Raw genomic sequence first — 21,332 nt, 5'->3', positions numbered from 1 at the left:
CCTTAGACACTACAATTAGAGCAACCCCTCACTAATCAAAGTTCTAGTGAAAGCAATCCGCTTAGGGGACACAATGGAAATTATCACTAGACTATGAGATTCAATGTTCTGGGGACCCAGGTCCACCAAGGCAGATAGTGGAAGCTTCAATTGAATTTAGAATTAAGTGTCTAATGATGACCATGAAACTGTTGTCGGGAAATCCCCATCTGGTTTACTAATATACTTCAGGGAAGCAAAGTACCATCTCTACGTGGTCTGGCCTACATGTGACTCCAGACCCACAGCAATGTGACTGATTCTTAACTACCCTCTGGACAGCTAGGGATGGGCAATAAATGCTGGCCTGGCCAGTGGTGAATGAATGAAAAAAAAAGGCCAGTTCAAATTTTCCTCAAGGGACAACCTGCTAATTTCAGTCATGTAAACTTCCTCTGAACAGTTTCCAGTTAAGACTAGATTAGATTCCCTACAGGGTGGAAACAAGCCCTTCAGCTCAACCTGTCCACACTGACGAGTAACCCACCCAGACCCATTTCCCTCTGACTAACACACTTAGCACTATGGGCGATTTAGCACGGCCAATTCACCTGGCTTGCACATCCTTGGACTGTGGGAGGAAACCCACGCAGACACGGGGAGAACGTGCAAACTCCACACAGTCAGTCACCTGAGGCTGGAATCGAACCTGGAACCCTGGTGCTGTAAGGCAGCAGTGCTAACCATTGAGCCACCATGTTCTCCATCTATTCTCCTGCTTGCTCCCAACATGTTTGTAACATTCTGCTTCGTAAAAGCAACTAATGCCTTTCAAATAAATAAATTGACTGTGACTGCATCACAACTAGAGAATGCCATGGTTTAACAATCTCCATGGAACTAATGTTTCTTTGAAACTCCTTTAATCTTTATGAATAACTTGTTACTGTCTCAAAAACTAATGAAAGCAGCCCATCAGTATTACCTCTTCTTCTTGATTTCTCTGCCTGAAGGCACATCCAACCCATAGCAATTCAAACTGCACCATGACTATGGCAACGTGTCAGATCCTGAATCCACCCTAGCTAGGACAGGGATCAAATCTAATTCAATTCCATGCCATTTGGAGTTAATTTATCCCCTAAGGAATTTGGGTTGCTATGACAACATGCACATTTTGTAGTCTGAGCTAATGGATACAGTTGATAGAGGCTCCAATTTGGCTCCTGTTGTCAGTGTGTGTTGGAAGGATTCACAGGTTGATAGTCAACCTACTTGTTCAGTCTGTGAACGCATTTTGACTGTGACATCCTGGAGTAAGACTTGAACCAAGATCCCTCTGGGTTAGAGGCAGGTTCCTATCTAGTACACCACAAGCCTTCCTTTAGCCAAAGTAAACTCCTTTACCTGGCCTGTAAACTGAGTGGAATTCACTATGTGAGCTGCTGCTGGTGATTTTGTTCCATAACTCAAAATGCAACAGAAGGTGACTACAGTGCAAAAACTCTTAATTGCTGGATCACCAATTACTGGATGGATCAGTTTGTATTTTTGATGAAAATAAGGGATGCTGACATTGGACAGAACGCACTTGTGTTTGGAGTACCATGAAGAAAGAGTACGGTTCGGCAGGGTAGTACAGTGTCCCTGATAAATTGTAGGGTGCATTGGGTCCTCGGATCCTCTCCATGGCTGCAGGTATCGGCAGCAGGCACTCTATCTCTAACTATCACCCCCTTAAAGCTGTCAACAATCTGAAAAGAGCAAAGGCACTTAGGCCGTCAATACTGTTTGCCACAAGACCCCGAGTGAGACCACCAGCCTGCTAGCTCCACAACCCATCAGCGATCAGAGTTCTCTCTTATATTTCCCAGATGGCTACAGCAGCTTGCTTACAAAGGACAGCTGTTACACAGTAATCCTCAAATCTTACTCTCAGTACTAAATCTCGACAACCATTATTCATCCTACTGTCTCTGTTTATCTCCTCCCCTTTGTCTCCCAGAACCTCATTTTATTCGTAATCATCAATTTAAAGATATAAACCAGCTGTTAATAATTCCTTTATTTGCATTAATTTGATTTTATTGGAAAAGTAATAAGTTTATATTTCTTCTTCCTTGATTCTCTGTCTGAAGGCAGGTCCTTGGCGATTATTCACTGAACCACAGCAAAGTGCTGTGTGTTTGTTTGCTGCAGGATAGGTTGAGGAGGTAGGCCGCAGAATGTGATTGAACCTCATTAACCCATTCACAGGTAGGCTGTCTAGCTAAGTGAGGTAGACAGCTCTTAGTCTGAACTACTCTACAAATACTTTGCAAAGTACTCATTCTATTTTTATTCACAGTTGTAGCTAATGGTGTTCCCGTGTATCTGCTGCCCTTGTCCTCGAGATGGTATTGATCATGGGTTTGGAAGGTGCTGTCTAAGATATGATTAATGAGATTCTAAAAATGAATAGATCATAAACCTGTATTAAGCTAGTTGTCCTTTAGAAGTAGCAAATCTGAAGAAGTAGAGTTGTTCCAATAGTGCCGTAGAGTCATATAGAATGGAAACAAATCCTTCAGCCCAAGGCACTTTCCTAAACTGAATTAGTCCCATTTTCCTGATTTTGGCCGATATCCCTCTAAATCTTTCCAATCCAAAAGTCTTTTAAATGTTGTAATTGTACCAACCTCCACCACTTCCTCTGGCAGCTCATTCTATACACGCACCACCCTCCACATGAAAAGGTTGCCTCTTAGGTCCCTTTTAAATCTTTCTTCTCTCACCTATGCTTTCTAGTTTTGGACTCCCTTACCCAGAGGAAATGACCTTGGCTATTCACCTTAGCTATGCCCCTCATGATTTTATAAACCTCTATAAGGTCATCCCTCAGCCTCCGGTGCTCCAGGCCTCTTCTGGCTTCTTCTTATAACTCAACCACCAACCCCCTCCCAACAGTCTCAGTAACGCCCTTGTGAATACGTTTTGCACCCTTTCCAATTTAATAGTATCCTTCCTAGAGTAGGGCAACCAGAATTGTACTCCAAATGTGGCCTCACCAAACTCTTGTACAGCTGTAACATGATGTCCCAATTCCTGAATTCAGTACTCTGACCGATAAAGGCAAGGTGCCAAATGCCTTCTTCATCACCCTGTCTACCTGTGACGCTACTTTCAAGGAGTTATGTACCTGCATCCCTAGGTCTCTCTGTTTGACAGCACTCCCCAAGGCCCTACCTCTAACTGTGTAAGTCCTGCCTTGATTTGTCTTACCAAAATGCCACACCTCACATTTATCTAAATTAAACTCCATGCGGCATTCCTTAGCCCACTGGCCCAGTTGATCAAGATACCGTTGTACTCTTAGATAATGTTCTTCACCATCCATGGTACCACCAATTTTGGTATCATCTGCAAACTTACGAACCATGCCTTGTATATTCACTTCCAAATTGTTAACAAAAATAACAAACAACAGTGAAACAAAAACTGATCCTTGCAACACACGTTGGTCACAGGCCTCCAGTCTGAATAATAGCCCTCTACCACTATCCTCTGTCTCCTAATGTCAAGCTAATTTTGTATCCAATTAGCTTGTTCTCCCTGAGTCACATGTGAATTAACCTTAGTAACCAGTAAACCTTGCGGAACCTTGTCAAAGGCTTTGCTAAAGTCCATGTTGACAGTGCCTACCGCTTTACCTTCTTCCATCTTCTAACTAATTTTGAGCCATATTCAGAATAAATGTAGTCATTTTCTTGTCTTATGCTATTGTAAAACCAAATCAAGGCAATGGGCTGAGGAGTGGCAGATGGAGTTTAATTTGGATAAATGTGAGGTGCTATATTTTGGAAAGGCAAATCAGGTCAATACTTATACACTTAATGGTAAGGTCCTGGGTTGTGTTGCTGAAAAAAAGAGACCTGGGAGTACAGGTTCATAGTTCCTTGAAAGTGGAGTTGCAAGTAGATTACGATAGTGAAGAAGATATGCTTTCCTTTATTGGTTAGAGCTTCAAGTATAGGAGTTGGTAGGTCATGTTGCGGCTGTACCTGGACATTGGTTAGGCCACTTTTGGAATATTGTGCGCAATTCTGGTTTCCCTCCTATCAGAAGAATGTTGTGAAACTCAAAAGGGTTCACAAAAGATTTACAAGGATGTTGTTAGGGATTGAAGGGTTTGAGCTATAGGCAGAGCCTGAATAGGCTGGGGCTGTTCTTCCTGGAGTGTTGAAGGCTGAGGGGTGACTTCATAGAGGTTTATAAAATTATGAGAGACATTGATAGGGAAAATAGACAAGGTCTTTTCCCTGGGGTGGGAGAGTCTAGAACTAGAGGGCATAGTTTTAGGGTGAGAGGGTAAAAAATTAAAAGGGACCTGAGGGGCAACTTTTTCACACAGAGGGTGGTGCATGTATGGAATGAGCTGCCAGAAGATGTGGTAGAGGCTGGTACAATTACAACTTTTCAAAGGCATCTGGATGGATATATGAATAGAAAGGGTTTAGAAGGACATGGAGGAAGTGAGGACTGCAGATGCTGGAGAGTCACAGTCGAAAAGTGTGGCGCTGGAAAAGTACAGCAGGTCAGGCAGCATCCAAGGAGCAGGAGAGTCAACATTTCGAGCATAGGATTTATGCCGAAAACGTCGATTCTCCTGCTCCTCGGATACTGCCTGACCTGCTGTACTGTTCCAGCAACACACTTTTCGACTTAGAGGGAAGTGGACCAAGTGCTGGCAAACAGGGCTGGATTAGTTTAGAATATCTGGTGAGCATGGATGATTTGGACCAAAGGGTCTGTTTCCATGCTGTACATCTCAATGACTCTAAATATGAAACATTTTCAACACAAATCTCCAACAAGCACCATTTTAGAAATTATCTTCATTTTGCCGAGGTGTTAGCTTTGGCACAGTTAGTCATATTCTCCTCTCTCCTCTACACAAAACTTCTGCCTGCCCTGTCATCTCAACGTGAAAGACCCCATACTCTGTTTTAAAGCAACAGTGGAGTTATTTCTGGTGTCCTGGCTGATACTTATCCCACAATCAACATCACAACAACAGATTAACTGGTTATTACCATAACACTGTTTGTGGGAAATTGCTGTGTGTATATAGCTGCTAGATTTCCAATATTACAACAATGACCGCATTTCTAAAAGTACTTCACTGTCTGTGAGGTGCTTTGAGATGTCCAATGACCACGAAAAGTGCTATACAAAGGCAAGTCTGTCTGTAGTCAGTGACATACGGCATATTTCGTGAAAATCTACGTATTTGGAACATTTAGCTACCATTTTGCAGGGTCTTTCAAGAATTGTTACTTTTGTTCCTGCCATCGAGAGTCTTAGTTGTAGAATCATAAATAATACAGCAAAAGAAAAGCAATTCAGCCAACTGACTCTACACTGGTGGTTCATTGAACAATTCAGTTTGTGCGCCATCCCTGCTCTTTACCCTATCCATGCAGTTTCTTTTTGTCTTCAAGTACTTACCCAGTTTTATTTTGTAGGTTTCAATTGTTACAACACAGGGTAAACCCTCCTGCTTAATTTAAAGCCAGCAACACATAAAAGATTTATCCAGTACAGTAATCTGTAAAAATTCGAGTGGCCAAGAAGTGTTTAAAATAAACTATTTAAACTTTACTTCTTGAAGTATAACAGAGAATGATTAACTAACACTATTTACAATTCCTTCCTCAAACCTGTCTGTGACCTTCCCTTCTATAAAACTCCCAATTAAGATTTACAGGAAAATTCAAAATTTAAAACCAACCACCGGTCGAATCTTCATTGGTAGATTGTCTCTCCAGGTAAGTGTTGAGGTTTTTCTCTGTGCAAACTCCTTATCTAGACAGATACCTTTCAAAGAGTCCTGACTAGCAATCTACAGCTGTTGGTCTGGTGGCAGTTCTCCGCCCAACTATTCAATTTTCTCCAGTCTTATACCCCAAAGCATCAGATTGTGTCATTTGCTTTTAAGATCATCAATATACTCAATTCAAACTTGATTGGAATTTGGTATTTTTCGGGGTATAATTTAAACAGGTTGGCCTAATTCGAATCTGTTTTGTCGTTTCCAGGCAACCAGCTACCCCCCCAGTAGCTGGAGCACATGTTACATTGTATCTTATTGAGAACACTTGGTGTTGTCACTGTTAGTCACTGCTAGCTTTTACTCTCTTGAAGGTATAGTACATCCACATCTTCAGAACACAATTTTATCAAATAGAACATTCCAAGTCCTAACCACATGTTGTGAGAAAAGATTTTCTACATGTCATTCTGGTCACCTTGACAATCACCTTTAAAATGTGTCCTCTGTTTGAAGAGCATTTGGCCATTGAATATCATTCCTCTTTGTTTACCTAAACACTTCATGACTTTAAACATCTCCTGAAATTTTAGCTTTATCTTCTCAGTTTTGGCCATTTCTCTCCTTCCTGTTTGCTTATCTTGCCCCTGCTGCTCTGATAATTCCACAATTCCATCTACCACTGGTACCCGTTCACCCCCTTACATATTGAGAATCAATCTACCTTTGTCTTAAAAATATTCAAGGACACTACTGCACCCATCTTTTTAGGAATAGAGCTCCAATGACCCATGACCCTCTTTGAGAAAAAAAAAATTCCCTTCATGTTGATATTCAGTGGGTGACTCCTTATTTTTAAACAATGATCCCTAGTTCCAAGACTATTACAGTGTGCGAATAATCAGTATCCTATTACACTAGTAGTCAAGATCTAATTACATTAATTGACAGTTACTATTTTATTAATAATCAGCTATCCATTGCTTCAATTAACAGGAAATTATTGTCAATAATCAGACCCTAATACATTAATAATCAGAATTATTTTAATAAGTAATCAGAGTCCAAATATATTTAATAATCCATATAATTTATCATTAATCAGTTAGCTAATACATAAGTAATATGGATTCTATTGCAAAATCAGAGTCCAGCGACATTAATAACCAGATTCTAGTATATCACTTTTAATATGTGCATGTTCAGCTCAATCACATAATTGTTATCAGGCAAAAGGACACCATTCAGCCCATTGAGTCTGCACCGGTTTCTGAGCATTTTAGTTTCGTGGCAATCTTCTGCCTTTTCCCTGCAGTCCTGCACATTATTAAATCATCATCCAATATTCTCCTGAATGCCACAATTAAGCCTGCTTCCACCACATTTCCAGGCAGTGCATGTCATACCCACTGAGTGAACAATCATTCTTGTCATCTTGCATTTGCTTCTTTGGCAAAGTACCTTAAATCTCAACATCTTATCAGCAAAAGTGTCCTTTCCCCACCCCCCACCACCACTCTCCACCTACAAAGAACATATCCAAAACCCTCAGAAACATTCAGAAGTAGGGTGAAGAAAGTGCAAAAATCAGAAGTATATGTTTATATGCAGGATTATGAGGCACTATTGGGTTTGGTGATGGAGGCTGGGACTACATCAGCTTGTGAGAAGTTATTGGATGAACGATTCAGTGAAAGATGTACAGAAAAACGATGTGCATATAGGATTATGACCATGTGTTCTGTGCAACATACATACCTGCAATACTGGTTGGATTGAAGAGACCATTTCTGTGTTGCAATGCTATATGTGTTTTGATTGCTTTGTTTTAAGGCAACATGTAAGACCCTTGGCTTCATAAATAGAATTGTTTAGAGTCATGGAGACGTACAGCACAGAAACAGACCCTTTGGTCCAACTCATCCATGCTGACCAGATATCCTAACCTAATCAGGTCCCATTTTGCCAGCAGTTGACCCATGTCCTTCTAAACCCTTCCTATTCATATACCCATCCAGATGCCTTTTAAATGTTGTAATTGTACAGCCTCCACTTCTTCCTCTGGCAGCTTGTTCCATACACGCACCACCCTCTGCATGAAAATGTTGCCCCTTTTAAACCTCTCCCCTCTCACCTTAAGCCTATGCCCTCTAGTATTGGAATACCCTGCCCTGGGAAAAAGACCTTGGCTATTTGCCTTATCCATATCCCTCATGATTTTATAACCTTCTGCAGCCCTCAGCCTCCAATGCTCCAGGGTAAATAGCTCCAGCCTATTCACTATAGCTCAAACCCTCCAATTCTGGCAACATCCTTGTAAATCTTTTCTGAACCCTTTCAAGTTTAATGGCATCTTTCCTATAGCAAGGAGACCAGAATTGTGCACAGTATTCCTAAAGTGGCCTAACCAATGTCCATTTGCTCTCAAGATCTCCTCAATGGTATGATACTTCATTATAATACTCAATTCCAATATGTCATAACTAGCATTAGATCTAGTTTGAGTACAGAGCCATTTTAGTTATTGTTAGGCCTTAATGTGATAGCAAGTTGGCAATCAAGACCTGCTGTACAATAGAGTATAAACAAGGAAGTGGTGCTAAGAAGATAATTTGCATTTATACTTCAGTACAGTAAAACATTTCACAGAAATTTATTAGTTGAATTAGAAGAACCTTTTTTAAAATCTTCCTTTTCTTCTTTATACTCAGCAGTGTTCTTATGCACAACTGAATTTTTTGCTTCCAACACCAGACCACCTGTGGTATTTCTTCTCTTCAATTAATCACCCCTGTTTTCCAACTGAATGATTTATGTCCAAATCTAATTAAGGCCAATGCAAAGTGAGGGGGAGAAGGCTAAATCAAAATGGAGTTGGAAGGGGTCGAAAAAACTTAAAATAAAATTCATTAATCCAGTTAATTGGTTGATTAAGCAGGTGAATTGTGTGTGGAATTGAACACCAGACTTTGGAAAGGCTGCTGATATCCTGGAGAGAATGCGAGCAGAGATTGATCAGAATGGTGCCCTTAGTGGGGAACATCAATCACATGAAGATTAGAGAAGCTGAGATTGATCTCCTGTGAACTCAGAAGATTGAGTGGATCTAGGGGTTTTGGAAGAGTTTCCACTGGCAAGAGGGTCAGAGACACCAGTTTAAGGGTATTGTTAAAGAAACCGTAGTGAGAAGCTGATGAATTTTTTTTTCTCTATGAGAGTGTGATTGTCCTCTGCTTAGTAACCCAATCTGGGTGTCATGTGACTTCGGATTTTGTCCACCCCAGTCCAAAACCGCCACCTCCATGTCCTAATAACCGTCCATGATCAACTGGCCTGCTAGCTGGCTCAAGCATGAGCAATGCTTTCTTGGCTGAGGTGCTAGAGAGTAACTATTACCCAATGAACTCCAGCCCAATAGGAATCGTTTCTTCCAGAAAGGTGAAGAACGATACCAGGAAAAGAAGCAGACTTTGGGCTGCAGTGGATAGTGTCCTTGCCTCCGAGCCAGAAGCTCCCAGTTCAAATCCCCGTCCAGGCCTTAATCAAGAAAGATGAATTCGTATTGTGGCTAAACAGGCTGCGTATCATCATGTAAATCCTTCTAATACACCCAGTGTAGGAAGGAGATTTTCCTGGTTAGCCAGAGCTCTGGGGTAGCTTCAACACAACAGTCGCCCAGGTTAATGACTTCATGATTAAGCTCTTGCCACCGTTTGTACTGTGTGACAAGTGCCCTCCTTGCTTTGAGGAAACTGCTAGTCAGAGGAAGTGAGAATCTTTATCTAAGAAAGATTTACAAGGATGTTGCCAGGGTTGGAGGATTTGAGCTATAGGGAGAGGCTGAATAGGCTGGACCTGTTTTCCCTGGAGCGTCAGAGGTTTCTAAAATCATGAGGGGCATGGATAGGATAAATAGGCAAAGTCTTTTCTCTGGGGTGAGCAAGTCCAGAACTAGAGGGCATAGGTTTAGAGTGAGGGGGAAATATATAAAAGAGACCTAAGGGGAACTTTCTCACGCAGATGGTGCATGTATGGAATGAGCTGCCAGAGGAAGTGGTGGAGGCTGCTACAATTGCAACATTTAAAAGGCATCTGGATGGGTATATGAATAGGAAGGGTTTAGAGGGATATGGGCCGTGTGCTGGCAGATGGGACTAGATTGGGTTGGGATATCTGGTCGGCATGGACGGGTTGGACTGAAGGATCTGTTTCCGTGCTGTACATCTCTATGACTCTATAAAAGGGTTTCCAGCTGAGTGAGCAGGGCAGTCTCTAGGGCCTGTGAATGATCTACATCCTCTCCTTTATCGTATGTTCATACAAACAGCCTTCTTTCTAGAGAATGGAATGATGGGTTGTCACTGGTAAAGTTCCCAATCAGCAGATTGTGATTAAACAAATAAATCTGAAGACAATTTGAAAATAAAAAATGATGATTAAGAAATAGTGAGTATATTCAAGTAAATTTCAAGTTTAGCCATAAGATGTACGAACCCACAAAGAATGTCCCGATATTGAGTCATGTCTGATACTTTACTCACTCGTTTTTCAGCAACCTATTTATCTCATAAAGAGCAGTTTGAAAACAAAAGTTTGCCCAGAATCCACACTTTGATTTGTCAGCGTACAGTTTTGTAAGTTAACATCAGACTTATCTTTGTGCTTATTGTAAATACTCTTTTTGTTACCATACGCTGAAGGATAGGTGCATCATGTTACTGTTCATAACCTGACATCTCAGCAAAAATATTCCCATCCAGCACGAACGTATTTGAAAATCAGATGATTGTTCTTGCAGAGGACCACTGAGTATTGTGGTTTCCACTGCAAAGCTCTTCATTAATATTGGCCGTCACCCAGTCTGAAACATTTAAGACATCCTATTCAAAGGAACAATTCTGAAATCAGAACAGCGTGCATATTTGCTCTGAATATAGACTCAAAGGGGATGTAAAGCTTTCCGAGGATAAAATTGAGTGAAAAGGTCCTTTGAATATTGACTGTCATCAGCTTGTTTTATTTCTCATTTCCTCTTCTATGTCTAAACATTTGCTTTAAAACACACAGTGCAATCCTGCTTATTGTAAAGTGGAGTTTGAATTGTTGACAGGAATGATGTAAATTTGTGCCATTCATTTTGGCCATGAGTCCCGATAGGGCTGTTACTATGGAATGAGATGTAAAATGAAATACAGTGCTTCCCAACAGAGTTGAAGGGGAGTTGGTAGAACCTGGACAATTCTCAGTATTGCCCCGATCAACATTGTCTGCTTCCTGAATTGGCCCTGAGCAAGGAAGGACTTGGTATAAAATAGGGGATTTGAACTGGGGAAATGTATTGAAACATATGTTTTTGAACCAAGACTGGCAAGTGCAGCCTATTCAATAGTAACCTTGATATAAAAGTCCCCATTTGCCTGTTTTCTAAAGCATATCTAGTCTGCTCCAGTGAACAGGTAATGGTAACCTCAACACATTTGGCAAATTGGTAGCCCTCGCCTTGAGCCTACCAAGGGGATTCACAGGTAATTCATTAGAAGTTAACACTAACCAGCTACACAATCTTTTGTCTTCCTCTGTACAGGGATGCCTCGGGCTTCACTGACTGGATGTACTCTACAGTGCGATGCTGGGGTGAAAAGGCAGAAGGTGTCTACAGGATGATTATCCGTGATTTAGGTTTGCTGACTCCTTATGTTCTTTTATCCATTTGTGGGTTGTGGGTGTCACTGACTGGGACAGCATTTGTTGCCATCCTTGATTAAGAGTCAACCACATTGCTGTGGGTCTGGATTCGTGTGTAGGCCAGACCAGGTAAGGATGGCAGATTTCCTTCCAAAAAGGACATTAGTGAACAAGGTGAAATTTTACAAAAACAGACCACAGATACCAGGTTATAATTAGATGAGATTTTCATTCCAGATTTTTACTGAATTTAAATTTCACCCTCTGCCATGTTGAGACTGGAATCCACATCTCCAGAACGTTAGACTGGGATGAGTACTTTCCTCTCCAGAAAGCAAAGTTGCTAAATGCAGAATCAATGAAATATATTTCAGGTTACAGCCTTCCAAGTGAAGGCGAGAGTTGTACAATTTGTACAACAACAATTTGTGAGGTTATGGAGGAAGGGACTCGGAACAGAATTAATTGAGTGGCTCTTTCAAGGAACCAGTCCAGGAACAGTGGCCTCCTCGTGTGCTGAAGATTACATGACAACACATAAACACTGTGTTCCAAGGCTTAGACCTGACAAAGGAGCTTCGCTTCAAAAGTTTGTATTTTTAAATGAACCTGTTGGCCTTTGACCTGGTGTCATGTGATTTTCAACTTAGTCCACACCAGTCCAACACCAGCACCTCCACATCAAGGCTTAGACCATAAAACACAGGGGCTGAAATTAGGCCATTCGGCCCATTGATTCTCTCTGCCATGCAGTCATGGCTGATAGGTTTCTCAACCCCATTTTCCCACTTTCTCTGAGTAACCTTTGATCCGCTTGGCAATCAAGAACTTAACTCTCTCTGTTTTAAATATACTCAGTGACCTGGCCTCCACAGCCTTCTGTGGCAATGAATTCCACAGATTCCCCACTCTCTGGTTGAAGATGTTTCTCCTTATCTCCGTTCTAAAGGGTCTTCCCTTTACTCTAAGGCTATGCCCTTGGGTCCTAGTCTCTCTTACCAGTGGAAACATCTCAATGTCCAGTCTGTCCAGGCCATTCAGTATTCTGTAAGTTTCAATCAGATCCCCCTCATCCTTCTAAACTCCATCAAGTATAGGCCCAAGAGTCCACAGATGTTTCTCATATGTTAAGCTTGTGGGAAATAAAGAGATGGGACCCAAGATGGAGATCTCTTGATTGTCAGAATTGACGTTGCAGAATCTTTGCTCTTGCACAGGAAGCATGGCAGACGGAGTTTCCACACACTGGTTTGCCATCATCAGGCTATGTCCCACTTTCTGGGAAATACTACAAGTACCACCAGTACACCTGTTACTGTGAACCAGGCTACACTTGCCCTCTCAGAGAAAGTGAGGATTGCAGATGCTGGAGTGTATTGCTGGGAAAGCACAGCAAGTCAGGCAGCATCCGAGGAGCAAGAGAATCGATAAGCCCTTCATTAGGAATGAGGCTTGTGGGCCAGGGCTGAGATAAAACGGGAGGAGGGTAGTGTTGGGGGGAAGGTAGCTGAGAAAGCGATAGGTGGATGAAGGTGAGGGAGAAGGTGATAGGTCAGAGGGAGGAGTGATGGAAAGGTCCAGAGGGTGGTGCCAAGTTGGAGGCTTGGGACTGGGATAATGTGGGATCAGAGATTACAAGCTGATGCCTTTAAGGGATATGCTGTCTCTTCCAGGATTCTTTTGTCAATTATCTCTTGGGAAGGCAGTCATGTCTCAGGACCAGTAATCTAGAACCCAGGCTAAAGTTCTGAGGACAAAAATAGTTTGGCCAGTATTTATTTCCAGTCCCTGTTGCCCTTAAACTGAGTAACTTGCATGGGCCATTTGAGAGTAAACTTGTAAGTCAGAACCAGTAAGGATTTCCTTCTTTAAAGGACATTAGTACACCAGATGAGTATTTATGACAATCGGCAATGGTTTCAAGGTTGCCATGAGACTACCTATTAATTCCAGACTTTTACTGCATTCCCATTTCATCATCTGCCATGCTGGGTTTAGAACCCAAATGCCCAGAAAATTAGTCTGGGACTCTCAATTACTAATCCAGTGACATTGCCACAGTACTGCTAGGTCACCACCTCCCCTTTGCCTCCTCTGGCTATCTTTTCTTCCTGGTAATTTTGTTGCCAGTGGCAGCTCGCTCCACACAGAGTAGAAATAAAATCTTGGATCTTGCTGTTCTAACTCATGAGAACAGCCCAGTCAGGTACATCCATTGTTTTAGTCTTTATATAATTAGGACCCATTTTATTCACAACGTGCCCATCTCTGGATTGATGGCTGTCCCAACTTTTCTCCCATCCTCATTTCTGAGGTTTGGGGTGCAGTCTTCCATTGGATTTGGTCCGCACTTAATGGGCTGCAGTGGTTTGCTATTGCCTCCTCCAGACAACTCTGCTCCTCTTACTGCCTGCTGTCTGGTGTATCAGAAGGAATCACACACTGACCATCAACCTTTGGCCTTGTAATAAACATGCCTTGTAACATAGCCAGCAGGTGCTTTTGTGGGATTTGAACCCAGAGTGTCTCCTGAGGTAGCCGTGCTACCACTGAGCCACAAGAACACCTCAAATGCAAAGTAAGGAATAAAATACATGTTTTTTTTTTGTTAGAGTGTGAAAGTATGTACCCTGTCATTCCAGAGACCATTGCATTGTACACCAATGCCCTTGTGATGATAACTTATTGGACGAATGATATGCTAGTGTAAGCTTAGAGAAGAACAGGGTTCCCTCTCTACTGCTACTGTTAAACGTGCTTTGGACTGTGGTATGTTTGTCTGTTGTTCATTAGCTCTACCATACACTGTCCAACTTCTGTCTGAGCTCAGAAATCCCTTGGGCTTGGCCCCTTTCCATTTGTCATTTCTACTGGGGAAACTTGACACACTGGAATGGTCCTATTCTGTAAGCAATGACTTAAATAATTGGCCACTGTTCAGGACTTTATTTTCTTTGGGCTCAGTGTCTGTATTTTCATGTCCTGCCCTGCTCCTGAACCATGCCCTCTTTCATTCCCACTCGGCTAGCAATCAGTTTTGGCATTTCTCACCCCTCCTTCCCTCTTTAATTGATGACCCCTCATTAAGAAAAAGAGGATAGCAAGCTCATTGGCATCACAGCACGTCATAAATTAATCCATTTTCTCTACCCTCCTCCTTTATCCTCACTTTTCTCGCTCTCTATCTCAGAAACAATTTGTATTCATACGCTATCTTGACATGTCCCAGGATATCACAAGGCACTTTGAGAGAAGTGCAGGATTTGGAAGTGTTAGTGTGCAAGCAAAAATTGTAGCAAATTTACATGCAACAATGTCCCAACAGACAGTGCAAAGAACAAATTGATGACCAGTTACTGTCATTTTAGTGGAGTTATAGGGGGAAATGTTGTCGTGGACATTATTGAGAGGATTCCCTGTAGTGTTGGGATGCTTTATGGTGACCTGAACTGGAGACAGAGCTTCAGTTTGATGTATTCTCTGAAAGACAGCATCTGTGATAAAGCAGCCCTCCTGCACTGAAACATGTGCTTAGACTGATACTCTGGAGTGAGGCTTGAACCCATAACCTTATGACGCAGCAAGAGTGATATCAATTGAGTTAAACTGGTTCTAATTTTTCTCAACTGAATAGAAAATGCACATTAAATCAACCACAAACTTGATTTATTTTTCATTTGAAGTTCATCTATATTACAAGAAATGCAGGTTTATCATTATTAGACCAACTATGCTCTTTATTTGAGTCTGAAAACTCAAGGAATTTATCCCCATTGACCTGGACATATTTTTTACATTTTTGTGCATTTGTCAGAGGCTGGATCTCCTCCAAAATTGCAAATGGTTTTGAAAAATAAATAAGTATAAAAGGTTGACTTTGTACCCTTATAAGTCAATAGAAAACCTCTGCAAGAGAGTTTTTTTTTGTCTCCCCTTTTAGGTCTCTATTGCAAAATCTCCCAATGTCATGCCAGCCAGCTGATCATACCCAGCAAGGCTGCAGGAGAGGGCAGAGGAACAGGAGGTAACCATCCAGCTCCCCAAGCCTGTTGCATCCTACATAAGTCCATAGACCATTAGAGATAGGAGCAGAATTAGGTCATTCAGCCCATCGAGTCTGCTCTGGCGTTCAATCATGGCTGAGTCATTTCTCATTCCCATTGCCCAGTCTTCTGCCTGTAACCTTTGACCCTGTTACTAATCAAGAGCCTATCTATCTCTCTCTTAAATAGACTTAATGACCTGGCCTCCACAGCCCTCTGCAGCAATGAATTCCACAGGTTCACCACCCTCTCGCCAAAGAAATTCCTCCTGACCTCAGTTCTAAAGGGTTGTTCCTTCACCCTGAGGCTGTGCCCTTGGGTCCTAATCTCTCCTACTATTGGAAACATCTTCTCCATGTCCACTCTACCCAGGCCTCTCAGTATTCATTCCGATCATGGCCAACTTGTATCCTATCTCCAGCCCACCCACATTGCTTCCACATCCTCCAATTCACTTGGCTAACAAATAAAAAATCTATCAATCTCTAATTTGGAATGTTTACTTGAGCTAACGGGGATGAGCTGACTCATATGATTGGGTGTCACAAGTATGCTGTGGGTTAAAGCCAGCAGGTTAAGCACTGTAGGGTTTGAGGTCGTTTTTAGGGACCTGTTTCCTCAGCTTGTTCCTTGCTGAGTTAATATTTAAACCTTTGGGAAACGAAGGTACTGAATGGAGACAGTGAGGGAGAGCTGAATTAATAAGAATGAATATTGTCTGCCTCGCCCATTTCAGTGGTCACTGCTTCATACTTCATGCTGACAGTGCACTGAGGCCAAGCATCCAGTACATGTGACCACACAAGAACCAACACACCTTCAACACCTTTCGAGTGCTGGGTCTGAGGACTTGCTTCTTTTTCAGAAATAAACTTCTCCAGTATTTTACCTTCCTCTCATAAACCTCACAAACCACTTCCCAGGCCGCAGTCTGCCCTCAAGTACTTTGTCTGAATGGCCATAAGTGTAAACACAGGTAGTGAGCACCGGTGGACTGTTCCACTCTGGTGAGCATTCTCCTGAACCTGTTTGATGACCACTAGCAATCAGGAGTAAAGATCCTGGTGCGGTACACTCATCTGACTCCTGCCTTCCCCAAAACCGACTTGCATTTATATAGCGCCTTGAGTAAAACATCCAAAGGTGCTCCATTGTAGAATTAACAGGGAAAAAAATGACACTGAAGCACATAAGGAGAATTTAGGGCAGATGATCCAAAGCTTGGACAAGCAGTTAGGTTTTAAGGCTTGCCTTAAAGAGAAGCCGAGAAATTTATGGAGGGATTTCAAGAGCTTAAAAAGGCACAGCTTGGATAAGAGAAATGGAAGTTGTTGAGGATGTAACAAAGGCAGGTATTTGGAGGAATAGTGTGTTCTTGGAATGCTAATTGCATTGCCTCTGTTATACCCAGAGTGAGATCAGTGAACTCATTCGAGACTGTTCATCAACTCTGACTAAGGGTCTCTGTAGTTGGCTGTCTTTAGTAAACTGTTTAATCCTGGACCTCTGTCTGTCTGGTTATTAACTCAATTCCCAAAAGCTGAGGTGTGTCCTTGGGTTGTGATTTGATACTGAACTGAGCTGATTGGGTAGAAGTGGTTATAATGTTTCTTCCAGGTGTTTGTATAAAGAGTATGGTGGTTCTCATCGTCTTTCTCTCTCTGCTCAGGGGAGAACCCTCAGCAGGAGAACGGCTTCCTCAAGCAATGGCAGCTCACTCTCTACGGCTCTTCCTGGTCATTTGAAGATGTCAAGGAACGACAGAGGTAAAGGCTTTTTTGTGTATGTTCACATGATTTGGACGTTACTTCCCCAAGATCTTCTCCGAATTGGCACGGGAGGGGAAGGGAGAGAAGAAGGCAGCACAGAGGCCTTTAGTGCTCTTGAGACAGCCACTGGCTGTGGTGTTCTTCTTGGAGACTCGCTGTAAACCCCCATATCTTTGACAGTGCGTTGGTCACCAGAACCATTGCTGTTTCTCAAAAGATGCCACTGAGATTAGCAAGTTGTCTAGGTCAGAGTAGGTGGAATTCCCATCTGACTACATTCAGCTGAATGAGAGGAAACTGCAAAAGGGACAACAAAAGATTAATGGTCCATCCAGTAAATGTGCTGTCTATTTACTTGCATATCCTTAGGAGATCCTTGCTCTATCCTTGGTAACATAGGAGCTCTGTGGGACTTCAGGAATAAGTCTCACCACCACCTTCACCATCAGTAGGGGGTGGGTAATCCATACTGGTCTCACCATCATTACCCATATCCCACTAATGAATTTTGTAATAAAAACGCCTGTGTCCCAACTTCTGTGATGATCCAAAGAAGGTTCGTACAGTCCCTACAGTGTGGAAGCAGGCCATTTGGCCCATTGAGGCCACACTTATTCTCTGAACATCCCCCACAGACGCACTTTCCTATCCTATCTATGAAACCCACATTTCCCATGGTTAATCCACCTAGCCTGCACATCCATGGACACCATGGGGCAATCTAGCATGCCCAGTTCACTTAACCTGATCATTTTTGGACTGTGGGAGGAAACCCACAGAGACACGGGGAGAATGTGCGAACTCCACACAGACCGAGGGTGGAACCGAACCTGAGTACCTGACTCTGTGAGGGCAGCAGTGCTAACCACTGATTAAAAACCCAGTTTTCTCAGTGTGCTCCTTTCTTGGGATAGCCCTGGTTGGCCCAACATATCCACCAATTTGGGTGAATTGTTATCTTTTAACTGTGCATGTCTTTGACTTTGTGAAGGGTTGTTGAAGAAGCCATGAGTGGACAGTTCCTCAATGACAGTTTCTCACTGCCCTGCCCTCCTGGATTAGAAATCTCCGATCAGGAATGGAATTACATGACACCAAATACACTGAAGGTAACATTTATTGAAACACTGATACCATTAAGTATTTATGACTATTTGAATGAACAAATTATACAAATGGGTATTGTTGTTCTCACAGGGGTATTGTTGTGATATTTCCAAAATGCCAGATTTCAGGAAGGTGTTCACTAATCAACATGCTGTGTTGTGCAGCTGCTGAAATATTTCTTCCTTCCCGTTTCTCCTGTTACTTTGGAATTAGATTTCACATTCAAAGTGGTCCCAGATGACTTACATCAGGCTGAGTGCTGCGTTGCTAATGATCTTTGAATGGGTTTTCACAGCCAGGTAAAATTTGGATCATGTGTTACATCCCGGACTGGTTTTTAATGGAAGGACCATTCAGACTAACTAACCAGCTGTTTCTGTTTCTGGCACCCCCATTATCTGAACGTGAAAGTCCTCCTGGCAATCATAGAATTGATGTTGACCCTCAACCTTTCAGAATGAACATAGAGATTAATTCAACGTCCAGTCCATTATGATTGACAGGATTACTCCATGCATTGCACATTGAACATACAAAGTCTGAGGGTTGGTTAGCTCAGTTGGCTGGACAGCTGGTTCATAACGCGGAGTGACACAACACTCAGGTTCATTTCCTGCTCTGGCTGAGGGTACGATGAAAGTCCCTCCTTCTCAACCCCACCCGAGGTGTGGTGACCCTTGGGTTAAACTCAGCACTAGTTGTCTTTCTCCAATGAGAATGCCAGCCCTGTAGTCCTCTGGGACTATGGTGACTTTAACTTTACATACAAATTTATGTGTAGGCCGCTCGGTTCCTTGAGCCTGCTCCACCATTCAGCAAGATGAGAAATGTCTCCGGCCAGAGGGTGATGAATCTGTGGAACTCATTGCACAGAGTGCTGTGGAGACTAGATCATTGAGTGTATCTAAGGCAGAGATAGATAGGTTCCTCATCGATCAAAGGTTGATAAGGGAGGATGCGGGAGAATGGGGTTGAGAAATGTATCAGCCACGATGGAATGGTGAAGCAGACTCGAGATACTGAATGGCCTAGTTCTTTTCCAATGTCTTATGGCCTAAGATGCTGGTTTATCTAATTACTCCACATTTCTGCCTATCCTCATAACCTTCCACACCCTTGGTTACCTCTGCCTTCAAAATGTTCAGAGACTCTCTTTTCACCACTTTTTCAGGAATCGAACCATAAATACTCTATGAGGGTAAAAAACTTCTCCTAATCCCTTCTTTAATGAGTAACCCCTTATTTTTAAACAGGGGCTCCTAGATTCTGTCGAGAGGACACTTTTTGTCCACATGCCCTCTATCAAGACTCTGCAGGATTTTACATATTTCAATTAAATCACCTCTTCCTCTCCTGAACTCCAAAGGATACAAGCTTAGCCTGTCTAACCTCTACTCATAACACACCCTCCCCATTCCAGAAGATAACTTCCAATGCATTTACATCCTTCCTTGCAGAAGGAGACTATTACTCTGTACTAGTCCAGATGTGGGCTCGGTAGTACCGCGTATAACTGAAGCACAACCTCTCTACTTTTGTATCCAACTCCCCTCAGAATAAACAATAATATTCTGTTAGTTTTCCTGTTACTTTCTATACCTAAATACTAATTTGTTGCAGTACATGCATAAGGATACCCAGATCCCCCTGAACTGTTCAAACTCTCACCATTGTAGGGAATGTTGACACAATTCCCAATAAGTCTGTGGTTCATTAAGTGCACCAAGGAATTGGATGTTCCATTTAACCAATTTGAGTTGGTGTCTGCCCTCCACATGAGTGTTAATCCCAATTCCATGTGCTCACCAAGTTCCTATAACCCTTTATCCTTCACCACCTACTCAAACATAACCAAGGTAAAGAAATGGAAGAGATGAAAATAAGAAGTTATTAAATGTATTTTCTCTTCTCAGATGCTGCTGCTACTGGGATGTTTTGCTGTCTTCTGGTCTATTTATTATACACTGGAAGTTATATTCTACTCCCGGAAGCAGTTTGAGTTCAGCTTGCTGTGTAATACATCTACCCATGGATCTTATCAAACCTTACATAATGTTGAAAAGGATGCATCGGAATTGGTGCCACTGCAAAACATGGATGCAAATGAGGTAGACGAGCGACAGATGTTGAACATCGAGGAAGCCAGTTTGGAGAAAATGGGAGAGGAGAAAGATCGAAACTTAAAGTGCGAAGTGCGAAATGTAGCCATACCAATAACTGAGCCCAGACAGAGCTGGGATTATTCAATTCCAAACCATCGAGTGGGGCATAGAAACAGCGAGAACTCTTTACTTTTCTCCTGTGACAATGAGCTGACGTAATATCAAAGGAATTCATTGCGCACCTACTTGCAGACAAGAACATATAAGCCCTTGGAAAATCTAATTGGGCAGGACCACCCTTTATAAACAGATTGAACCTGGATAATCAACCGCCACATGAACTCTGCCTGTCAGATAATAGTGGCCTCCTCAGGGTCACGCATATTTGCATCCCTGGTTCAGGACTCTGTATCGCAGAACTGGAAGTGATCATCAGAAGATCTTTTCCCGACAGAGTGCATATCTTTCCCTGTCAGTGTTTTTTTCTCTCTCTCTCTTTCTTTTCTACTCCCTTCTCTTTATCGCTTAGCAACTATCTGTCCATCCATAATGTCAGTGGAGAACAAAGTTTAAAATCATACAACACCAGGTTGTAGTCCCACTGGTTTATTTGGAAACACTAGCTTTCAAAGTGCTGCCTCATCATCAGATAGTTGTGAAGCAGGACCATAGGACACAGAATTTATAGCAAAAGATTACAGTGATACAATGATACATTGAACAACCCTAGTTTGTTAAAGTTTTTCATCTTTTAGAATGGATTTGCTGACTTTGGTTCTTTAATATGTAAGTCCCAGAGGGTGACTGTCTGTGTGGAGTTTGCACATTCTCCCCGTGT

At 42.3% G+C, this 21,332-nt stretch overlaps 1 protein-coding gene across 2 annotated transcripts in view; it reads left to right on the top strand.

The window, feature by feature from the left end:
- pcsk7 (proprotein convertase subtilisin/kexin type 7) overlaps positions 1-21,126 on the top strand; it is a 214,200-nt gene extending 193,074 nt beyond the window's left edge. For both annotated transcript variants that reach the window (XM_043676630.1, XM_043676631.1), the window contains exons 13-16: positions 11,373-11,467; positions 17,186-17,282; positions 18,277-18,394; positions 20,306-21,126. In XM_043676630.1, the coding sequence (XP_043532565.1) occupies positions 11,373-11,467; positions 17,186-17,282; positions 18,277-18,394; positions 20,306-20,713 (718 nt within the window). In that variant the 3' untranslated portion in view covers positions 20,714-21,126. The remainder of the gene's footprint in view (positions 1-11,372; positions 11,468-17,185; positions 17,283-18,276; positions 18,395-20,305) is intronic.
- The last annotated feature ends 206 nt before the right edge of the window (positions 21,127-21,332 follow it).

Source organism: Chiloscyllium plagiosum, chromosome 35 (genome assembly GCF_004010195.1).
Source record: "Chiloscyllium plagiosum isolate BGI_BamShark_2017 chromosome 35, ASM401019v2, whole genome shotgun sequence".
Classification (NCBI taxonomy): domain Eukaryota; kingdom Metazoa; phylum Chordata; class Chondrichthyes; order Orectolobiformes; family Hemiscylliidae; genus Chiloscyllium; species Chiloscyllium plagiosum.
This window is presented reverse-complemented; position numbering and strand designations above follow the sequence as displayed.